General features: G+C 40.7%; 2 protein-coding genes across 2 annotated transcripts; one reads left to right on the plus strand and one right to left on the minus strand.

The window, feature by feature from the left end:
• Positions 1–1,103: 1,103 nt before the first annotated feature.
• On the minus strand, positions 1,104–5,245 carry LOC146576182 (uncharacterized). Its single transcript, XM_085271257.1, has 4 exons — positions 5,063–5,245; positions 3,506–4,141; positions 3,244–3,354; positions 1,104–2,869 (listed from the first exon to the last, which is right to left on the minus strand). The coding sequence occupies exons 2-4, from the start codon at positions 4,118–4,120 to the stop codon at positions 1,898–1,900; spliced, it is 1,698 nt and encodes a 565-aa protein (XP_085127383.1). The 5' UTR covers positions 4,121–4,141; positions 5,063–5,245; the 3' UTR covers positions 1,104–1,897.
• rnps1 (RNA binding protein S1, serine-rich domain) lies at positions 5,189–10,313 on the plus strand. Its single transcript, XM_085271263.1, has 7 exons — positions 5,189–5,334; positions 7,378–7,524; positions 7,620–7,799; positions 7,908–8,013; positions 9,393–9,546; positions 9,640–9,781; positions 9,892–10,313. Coding segments are annotated over exons 1-7 (837 nt in total). The 5' UTR covers positions 5,189–5,332; the 3' UTR covers positions 9,998–10,313.
• Positions 10,314–10,740: the final 427 nt, after the last annotated feature.

The following is a 10,740-nucleotide window of genomic DNA, read 5'->3' on the forward strand; positions in this document are numbered from 1 at the left end:
TCAGGTTGACCTTTTGATTTTTGTTTCCTCATGTGTGTCAATCAATTTTTACACACCGAACTCTGTTCAACAAGGTACATGAGCGCACGGTGAAGATAGTGGAGGGGCCCATATTTGCATTGGCCCAGTAGGTAAATGCCACAGCCCTAGATTCAGTGACCCTGTACTAGCTGATCAAAGAGATTATAATGCCACTCCCCTCAGCTGAGTTGTAATGGTGGCTATTTGTATCCCTCTGTTGGTCTAGAGATGTACAGTTATGGTCAGAAATGTACTCATCATGGGGATGAATGTCATGGTAAATTTCGGGTTTTAAGGATTTCTTTAAACTTTCCGTTTATACATTATTATAAATTATTGTCTATTTTCTCTAATGCACACGGGGTCAAATATATGCATATAACCCAACTAATATTTAGTTAAATATTCCTCAGGAAGCTCTATTTCGACCAGATGGTCACCATCAGCAGAATTCTGGCATAAATGTGGCTGGTTATTTGACCACTCTTCTTTGGTAGAAGTAACTTTAAATGATTAAACTGGTTAAATTGCTCCATCTTTTTCTCCTCATCTAATTCAGGGTTACAGGGGCTGGAGCCTATTCTAGATGCCATAGGGCGAGAGGCAGGGTATGCCCTGTGCAGGTCACCAGTCTGTTGCAGGACCGACACAGAGAGACAGATTTACACTCACATTCACACCTACGGTCTTGACGAGCTGGCAGATTAGAACCCAGGGCCTCACTTCATTGTGGATGGTGACGCTGGCGTTCCAGCAGTTTCCACTTAATGGCAGACTTGAGCCGTTGTAGTTTCTGAACATCCTAACCAATTTCCTCTCATGTGGAGGGGGACAGTTTGAGTATTCTTTCACTCTGGCAAAGTGGTTACACATCTGAATAACTTACAATTATTTAAACTTATTTAAACTATTTAATCTTGGAATCTGCATCTATCCATCTATCTGCTACACAAAGAAACTGCCAGTTGTAGTGAAACATGATCACTAGCAAGAAGTTAATAGGAGCTGGCCTTGTCAAGTTAAAAGACATTTGGTCCTGTGTGGATTAGAGAAAGTCCAAGATAAATTCAAACGGCAACCAATTCTTGTTTTTTTTTTTTTTTTTTAAAGTCATTAAAGATGTATGCATTACAATCATTCCACCCTGAAAAAAAAACACACTTAAAAGAAATAATTAAATTACTACCCATTTATGCCCACAACAGTATACAGCATGTAAGGCTAAAAGCACCAGATTTTTTTTCTGTATAACAAAAAAAAAGTTTTACAGAAAGAAGCATTACCATTACTTGTCTTTTAGCATAACAATGAAAGTGTTGTCCTCTTCCTTTATATTCAAAATAAGGCAAACACCCAAAACTCGTCACCAATCTAGATGGATAAATACAAATACCACAGAAAAAAAATATACACACACGTGATTTTGTCCTGAATCGCCCCTTTTAAGAATCACGTTTTCCTTTTTGTTTTTTATTTAAGCATTCTCAGTTTTATATGAGAATGGCTTGTCATCTCTAAAATAGTGAAATGGAAGCATGCTTTGGATCATAATAAGGTCCTTGTGTTTTATAATCAGTTTGCGCAGATGTATGAAAATTAACAGTTGATAATGCCAGTAATGGTGATATAAGATAAACATGTCATTTAAAATGTCTGAATTATTTGTTGCCTGTAGCAAATACAAATTATAATATTTACTAAAAGATTGTAGTATCCTATTGCTGATTGTACCCTCTCCCTTTGGGAAAAAAAAACAAAACTTGCTACATTGTTTATTGTTATATTTGAAAACATGTTCATAATGCTACAGTCACTCTAAAAAAAAGTACATCAAAGCCCTTGTGGTCCTCAAACAGTGTGTGGAATCTAAAGCCATCTATGGTCCTTCCACTTTGATAATATTGATCTGCTGGTCCTGTGAAGAGTGGTCCGAGTTCAGCACTGGTTGAGTGGAAACGCTGCAGTCCTGGAAAGTCCTTGTTGAGCAGCTGCTTTGGAATGCCGATGTTTTACTCTCCAATGCTCTGAAAGTCTGAGGATGTGACTGTATGCTGTATGTGGAGACATATGATTGCGTGTAGGGAGGCATGAGTGGTTGACTGGTCTGCTGAATATATGCAGCTGAATAAGGTTGTGTTTGAGAAGGGGTGTGAGTAAGAGGAAGGCTTTCAGTATTGCTACATGGTGGAAACCCATTCACGGTTGTAGGACTGAGTCCCGGCAATTTAAAGGCCTCCACATTTTCTAAACCTTCTAAAGAGCTGTAGCTAGGCTGGGTTTGGCTACACTGAGTGTAAGTGCCTTGACTAAAACTGAAGGTGTCTTGGTTAAACGAGGTAGAGGCAGAAGCTGCTGCCAAAGCAGAGGGTGAAGGAGTCTTGTTTTTCTGCTTTTGAACACTGCTACCATGACTCATTTTGGTTGCAATGGTCTGTAGAGTGTTGAGGATCTGCTTCTGAATTTGGGTCTGCTGCGACTGCTCCCTCTCCAGACGGCACTGCTGCTCTACAAGCATCTTCACTGCCAGGCCCAAGCTGCGCACTTCAGAGCCCAAACTCTGAATCTGATCCTGGAAACCGCTTCTGACTCCAGCGTCCTGGGCTGCCTGCTGTGGACTTGGGTTCCCTTCAGTACGAGGAGCACCCTGACTCCCGGGGGCCTGTATGCGGATAACAGCGCCCCCGGGAGACGCAGATGTTAAAGGTGCTTGTGGTCGGTTAGAAAGACGAATCCCAACTCGAGGAGGAGGATGAGGGGGAGGAGGAAGGGAACGAACAGATAGCCCTGGTCTCTGGGTGAGAGAACGTCTAGGAGCGCTGCTACTTCCAGGCTGATTCCCTGTAACAGTCTGTGTAACATTGAAAACATTTCATTTAAAATGGTGTTCACATTGCAGTCGTACTAACAAAAAGCTCAACAACAGATGATGTTTGTATGGCCAGGCTCCCAGACTCAGATCAGAAAATAACAATTTTTTTTTTTTTGGGTCAAGCAAAAAATTTACCAAATACAAAACACAGAAATGTTTTAAGAGAAATAAAAGTGGCGATAAAGAGTCTAAAGACCCGACCATATCACTCCCATGAGGTGACAGCTAAAATTGTGTACGGAGAAATAAAGCCTATGATTTAACAGGTACTCTCTGATGGTGATAAACTCACATCTTTGTTTAGTAAAAGGGATTCAAAAGCTAAGTGTTAGCTAAAGCTAAATGTATCTCACCTTTTCAGTGGTCAGATCGTAGGTTTCAGGTGGCTGTGGCACAGCATTCCTCATGTCAGTGCCCTGGACACTTGATGGATCTCTCCTTAACAATGATGCCACTGTTGAAAACTGGTGAAAAACAACGTATGAAAGACTGAATAATATTTGGAGGCTAGTTTATGGTAAATTACACAGATTCCATGCACCTGAAGAGTAAATATAAGAGGTACAACTGGGATTATGACACTAAGTACACATCAGTACACTAATGCTTAGGTACCTTCAATCTGTGTGACAATGCTTTATCCAAAATTCTCTTTCGAGCTGCCAGCATTGAACTAGTGGCTGGAGAAGGTGTGACTCTCCGCCTCACTGCTGGTGTGGAAGTCATAGCACAGGTTTCTGACCTTGGTAGAGTGGACTGGGGAGCTCTTTGTTGGCTCTGCTGTGCAAGTGACGTGACACTGACAATCTGGATATCATTTTCATCCTTATGTTCTTCAGGTTGCTGTTCTTTCCTGTTGCCTCCACTGGTTTCCCCGGAGGAAGAGCCGTCTGAGCTGGTGGGAGTCTGTTTAGCAAAGTCAGCAGCAGCTGGGAAGCCAAGACGTTGAGATGAATCCCGTAATAGGTTTCGGATTTGAATGTTACTCCAGCTCTGCTGTACTGCTCCAGTTTGAGCTTGCACCTGTGCTGGTGATGTGCTACTTCCAGGCTCTACAGGTCTCACCCTCCCTGGCGGCCTCCCCTGGAACTCTCTCAGGAACAAGTAGATGGCCTGAGCGGAAACCTTAATGTTCTCCAGCTCCAGCACAGCTTTGATTTTACGGAAACTCAGGCCAGCCTTTCGCAGCTCTACCACTTTGTGCTTTGCAGCATCATCGAGCCGGCCCATGGTGAATTCACCTGTTCTGACCTGTCATAAAAAAGTGAAATTTAGAGTATCTTTAATAATATTATTATTATTAATAATAATATGTATAATAATATAGGAAAGTGGGATCTCTGTAACAATGTTAGAGGTGTAGGGTAATAGCAGCCTTGGCAATAGCTTTGAAATTAAAAAACTAAAAATCCACATATTGTGAAAAAGTATTTGCCTCCTTTCTAATTTCTTACAATCAGGAAGGGGGCAAATACTTTGTCATAACACTCTTCATAGCACAAATGTAATACACATATGATAATATAGTAAATTGTAATTATCCTCTTTGGAGCTAAAAGTGGCCACCCAAACATGTGAGATATCGATGGAAAGCCCAGGATGTCCTCGGTTTAATACATTAGAACTTAGTAGGGTAACTCAAATAAGTCAAAAGACATAGATCGAAAACAAATGTCCATTATAGAGGAGGATATGATTACCTCACATCTCAGATACTTTGAATGTCATTATGAATTCTTCCTGCTAATATAAAAGACATCATCATGTCAAGCTAAACTACAAAATCAGGAAACTTCTTTGGAAATGTGGCTGTCATAACAAAAAGATCAACTTACTGGCTAAACGGAGGAAACTGAAAACACTGCCAATATCTTACATTATCATATAAATATGAAATACAACCAACTATAAATCCAGCGCATAAGAAACAGTTTTTTATTTATTTCTTCTTTTTGTAAGTTCTTCTAGGAACAAAGCTGTGTGCTTTTTAAATTTAATTAAAATTTCCTCAAGAAGAAAAACATAGGGTAGGATTACCCTATGTAGGATTATTTTTTAAACAATGGCATTTTATTGCTGAGTGCGAAGGTAGTGTTGTACAGTAACTCCGTGTTAGCTGCGCGGGGTAACCACCTCAGCTAGCACAGTATCCTTAGAAAGTGATGCACTCACTTGATCTAGAAGAAGGAAGCTCGATCGATGTTTCCTGTTCGGTTATTTCATTTCACGCAGCTCGACGAAACAACAAGGTTATTCCACGAGTGCGCTGGGTCGCACACGCGCTCACTTACAAACTCACATTTTGTCGTCAAAAAATGTAAAATAAACAAATGAGTTGTAAGTGGCGCTCAGGTGGTCACGTAACTTCCGCTTATCGTCATCACCGTGCGACGTTTTCTCAGGCCGCAAGTGGTCGAACTGCGCCTAGCTCCTTTGGAAATCATGTAAGTTTAACCTTTTATTTATCTTTAGTTGAGCTTTTTTTTAAACCCGAAAACGTATTTAGGCTTATGCGGAAAATTATGCGACATTTTCTAATCGCAGTTGAAGTCGGTTTTGGGTGAAACAGCAGCTCGCGCGTCGCTTTCTTCTTGTTTGAATGAAATTCAATGGCGGCGCGTTCGTGCTCAAGATGTTAGATGTGAAGTCAACTAGTTTACTTTAATGATTATTTTCCCTTGATAAACAATGTTATTATGGAAAGTTGACTATAAAAATCTAATAAGAAGACAAATAATTCTAAAACTATTTAAATAATGTCCATTAATTTCTGTTAATACAAGGCAAGAGGCTTTGTTCTACATATATATTGGAGATTCCCCCCCCCCCCCCCCCCCCCCCCCCCACACACACACACACACACACACACACACACAAACAAAATGTTGCTTACATCATAATAATGTAATCTGCACGTGACAAATACCTGCCAGATTATAAAAACGTAGAGGAAGTGATGGTGGATGAGTTTAAAACCCCGGGGTCAACAAAATTAGACAGGAAAAGAGTAAGACCATAAAGAATGTTCATAGATGTAATGAAGGAGAACATGTAGACGGTAAGAGAATAAAGAAAGCTCAAATTAAATTAATGGGTATATTAAACATGCAGACATACCCAGGAAACCTAAACTATATTAAACGGAAAACGAAAAAAAAAACTGAAGAAAACTGTAGTAGCAAAACATAATGAAAAATACAGAACCTGAATGACTCTGATGGTAGTAATATAACATTAACCTGCATTAACCTGAAAACATTCAAGAAAAGAAGACATCCATAGACACCAAGCATTTAAAGGTTCCAATATCAGACCGCTTAGTACTTAGATGTATAGGGAGAATTAAATTCCATACTTGTTAATGAAAACTAAATGGACACAGAAGTGGCCGCACAGAGGTGCAGTGGTTAGCACTGTTACTTCAAAGCAATAAATAAAGGGTGACTGTAGCTCAGGTGGCAGAGCAGGTCAGAAGGTGGTTCGATCCCAGGCTTCCTCCTGACTGCATGCCAAATATCCTTGGGCAAGATACTAGCCCCATGTTTGAGTTTGCCTACTAGTGGTGGTCAGAGGGCCCGGTGGCGCCAGTGTCCGGCAGCCTCGCCTCTGTCAGTGCGCCCCAGGGCAGCTGTGGCTACAATGTAGCTTGCCATCACCAGTGTGTGAATGTGTGTGTGAATGACTGAATGTAGTGTAAAGCGCTTTGGGGTCCTTAGTGACTGAGTAAAGCGCTATACAAATGCAGGCCATTTAAGATTTTACCATTTAAAGTCCTGCCATTGAATGCGCTGGCTGGGGCCTTGCTGTGTGAAGTTAGCATGTTCTCTCCCCATGTCTGAGTGGGTTCCTCCCACAACCAAAAAACACAGGAAGGCATTTTCTTGCATACATGGCCGATGTTTCTTAATCGGCCATAGATGTGAATGTATGAATCGGTGTCTGTCTCTGCCCTGTGATAGGCTTTCTAGGTGTACCCTGCCTTTTGGCCTGTAACAGCTGGTATGGGCTCCAGCAGTTGGAGGCAAAAATTAAAACTTGTAGAGAAAATGGGCGAATTAATACAAATTTAAACATGTCAAAAGGATGTTCTAATTGTAGATCAAGAGATTTGAGGCTGCTGCTCGTTACGACTTGTTCAAGTATTGTAAGTTTAGAAAAACTTGTATTATTTCCTCAGTACAGTTAATTGTTATTTTGTTCTGAAACAGTAACTACCTAACAGAAAACATATGACCTAAAATACAATTTATTTCCCGGATATGTTCCTGTTAAACAAAGACATAGCTGTTAACAAAAACCTTTGTGTTTTAAAAAGCTTTTATCTTTAGAACCGTGAAATATGTTGAGCTCTATTTTCTGTCAACTTTTCAATTAAGCATTTAGTAAAAATATATTTATTTGCAGTGAAAATAATCTTAAAGTAGCAAACTTTGTGCTATTCTTAACGTAAATATATCAAAATAACAGTGGCTTTCCTCTCATCTAAGGGCACCCTCACCTACAAAGCGGAAGGAGGATGAAAAAACAAAAGACAGAGGCAAAGAAAAGCCTGGAACAAAGGAAGGAGAGAAGGAGAGAGGACGAGAGAAAGCAAGGAAACGCCGCAGCGCATCCACTGGCAGCAGCAGCAGCAGGTTTGCCCTCTTAATGGGATCCTTTATCCCAGTGTTGAAAATAAAAATCTGTCCTCTTTCGTCATATATTTCTCTTTTTTATTGATTGTCACCAGATCTAGCTCTTCTTCGAGCAGCAGTTCTGGTTCCAGCTCAGGTTCTTCAAGCGGATCCAGCTCGTCTGGTTCCAGCCGCTCCGGCTCTTCTAGCTCCCGATCCTCTTCGTCTTCCAGCTCCTCGGGTTCTCCGAGCCCCAGCCGCAGACGCCACGATAACCGTCGCCGCTCCCGCTCTGTGTAAGTCTCTTCATCCAATGCAACTGCTTGGTAATTGTGCACAATGATGTGTTGTATGTTCTCTTGTTTGAGTCTTGGTTATTTAGTGTTTTGCTTGTGATTTTCCAGCTCTAAAACACAAAAGACCAGAGATGACAAGGAACGCCGGAAAAGAAGCCCAACACCTAAACCAACTAAAGTTTACTTGGGGAGACTCACCAGGAATGTCACCAAGGTTGGTTTTTATAGCAAAAGGGAGACCTGAGGACCACTCACACTGGAGGGGAAAACAGGCGATAACACACTATGCAGCTAAGGGTTGAAATTACATTAAATTAAATTTATTTAGCACCAAATTACAACTACAGTCGGCTCAAGTTACTTTATATTATAAGGCCTAACAATAATAGATAGAAAACCCCAATAATTAGATGACCTTCTGTATATTGATTTAAAGAGGGGGTATATTGATATCAGTATAAATATACTGATATATTGTGTTGGTGTTTGACATAAATGGAGACACAGGAAATGTCCTTCAAGCATGTTATTACTGTTGGGATTAAATAGTTTGTCCACCAGAGGGCACACTGCAACTTTCCTATTTGCAACACATTAACCAGGCGATCTAGAGTCCATTAGTGTAAACAGGCGACAACTTGTAACAGTAAAACACATTTGTGACTGCACTTTTCTTAGTAAGGATTTTAAATCGCCAAATATCAGTACTGATCTGACAAATCATACATTGGTTGGGCTTTAAAGCTGTGGCAACATGTTGTCACTGATTTTTCTACATTCCTCTGTAATACCAGCTGCACACCAGTACAGTACTTTAGCTTAACTGACAGATAGTTGCCTAAAAGTGAAATTTGGGTGTTTTGGGGCATCGCTTATTAGTGACAAAATTCCTGATGTAAAAATCAGAACACTAAGTGTGAATGTTACAGCTGTCAGATTGTTCCGGGTAAAAGCATCTCATGTTTTACTGCCCATTTCGGCTTTTTTCTCTAATAAGGTTTAGTTCTTATTTTCCCTAGGCTTCTCTGGGTTTCTTCTTCACTGGCTTTTTTCCCCACCTGATATTTATACATAACTCTACATTTAGTAATTAGTTTTTATTAAATAACTGCTCTCCTCCACAGCATGTTCTTGTACTGTCTTCCTCCCCTCACCCACAACTGGTTTTGGCAGATGTCTGTCTTTCCCTGAGCTTAGTTCTGCCATAGGTTTCTTCCTGTTTAAAGGGAGTTTTTCTTTCCCGCTGTCACCAAAGTGCTTGCTCATAGGTGGTAATCCTATTTCTCTATATTTTTATAAGGTCTTTACCTTGCAGTATAAAGCACCTTAAGGCAACTGTTGTTGTAATTTAGTGCTATGTAAATAAGAATAGAATAGAATTCTACTTTATTGTCATTGCACATGTCACAAGTACAAGGCAACAAAATGCAGTTTGCATCCATCCAGAAACTGCTTTAGCCATAATATAGATATATTACAAAAATGGAATTGAAAATAAAAACTTTCCCTACATAATGTAATTATTTTAATTTAAATTTTATATTTTTAGAACACAAAGGTTTTTATGTTAACAGCTATGTCTTTGTTTAACAGGAACATATCCAGGAAATCTTTTCTACTTATGGGACAATCAAAGGAGTCGACATGCCAATGGACAGACTCCACCCGCACCTGCACAGGGGCTGTGCTTATGTGGAGTTTGAGACCCCCGAGGAGGCCCAGAAGGCACTCAAACACATGGACGGAGGTATGTGGGTAGTTCTGTGGCTTCGTCATGGAAGATTAATCTAGACAGACTTGCGTTCGTGTTGGGTAACTCTTTGTTGACTCTTACGAATAGGTCAGATTGATGGACAGGAAATCACTGCTTGTGCTGTGCTGCCTCAGCGAGTCCGCCCTCCACCCCGTAGACCATCTCCACCCCGCAGAATGCCCCCGCCACCACCTATGTGGCGTCGCAGCCCACCGCGCATGAGGAGAAGGTACTATGAATGATTCGACCAGTTACTGTTTCCATTCGTGTTTGACATTTGTGTTTTTTATCAGGCCTACATGCCCTTCCACACTTACTTATTGATTTACGTTTTTGCAGGTCCCGCTCCCCAAGGAGGCGATCGCCAGCACGCCGCCGCTCTCGCTCCAGATCTCCCGGTCGTAGGCGTCACCGCTCTCGTTCCAGCTCCAACTCCTCTCGATAGACGGGTTTTCGTACTGTACGCGATCTCTCATGGTGCCGAATCGGCTTCGTTTCTTGATTCCTCAGTATTCATGTGGGCTCAACAGAATTCACTCATCTGCATTGTAGCCAACATGGACATTTCTTTAATAGTGCTCTTTGTGCAACATTTTTTTTCCATGTTTTGTATAAGTTTATTTTGGAAAGCTAGACCAGTATGTGTCTTTTTAGGTTGAGCTTGCTCTGCATACAGATCGACCAGTCTTCGAGCGTGTCTTCTTTTTACCTTGTCTTGAATTTTTAGACATTTTGAAAAATAAAACTTTAACAATGTGAAAGGCCTTGTGCCATACTGTTATTGATCATTTCCTAATGGTTCCTGTTTTAAGAGCACAGGCCTTACAGCCACAGGAAAAGAGAAAGGGACAAGGAAAAAGAGGCCTTTGCTGACATTCAGGGTGTGGTGGAATAATCAGTTTTGCTTAGGAGGTTCCTGCCTGAGTGACATCACCCAGAAGCATCTATGTGACAACATTGTAAAGTCAAAATTTCTAAATACTGAGGAAACTTTCCTCATTACTTCCTTTATTACCTCCTTTCAGCATATAATTCCTGGTATAGTTGGATGGGTTTGTAAAAAATAGGCTCCTTCTTCACATATTTCCCTTTTCCCATGAAATTTTCTATCACGATTATAGTAAATTTCATGCAGTCTTAATCTTCTTTAACAGGAAATGGTGCGGTGAAACGAATTTTATTAATGAG

Source organism: Mchenga conophoros, linkage group LG4 (genome assembly GCF_057382185.1).
Source record: "Mchenga conophoros isolate Kocher_MC1m ecotype Shallow Benthic linkage group LG4, M_conophoros_male_GT1.1, whole genome shotgun sequence".
Classification (NCBI taxonomy): domain Eukaryota; kingdom Metazoa; phylum Chordata; class Actinopteri; order Cichliformes; family Cichlidae; genus Mchenga; species Mchenga conophoros.

Coding starts and splice junctions, on each gene's coding strand:
- LOC146576182 (XM_085271257.1), bottom strand. CDS start 4,120: ATGGGCCGGCTCGATGATGCTGCAAAGCACAAAGTGGTAGAGCTGCGA. Junction 3,355..3,505: donor CATTGTCACACAGATTGAAG/GTACCTAAGCAT, acceptor GTTTTTCACCAG/TTTTCAACAGTGGCATCATT. Junction 2,870..3,243: donor ACGATCTGACCACTGAAAAG/GTGAGATACATT, acceptor AATGTTACACAG/ACTGTTACAGGGAATCAGCC.
- rnps1 (XM_085271263.1), top strand. Junction 7,525..7,619: donor ACTGGCAGCAGCAGCAGCAG/GTTTGCCCTCTT, acceptor GATTGTCACCAG/ATCTAGCTCTTCTTCGAGCA. Junction 7,800..7,907: donor CGTCGCCGCTCCCGCTCTGT/GTAAGTCTCTTC, acceptor GTGATTTTCCAG/CTCTAAAACACAAAAGACCA.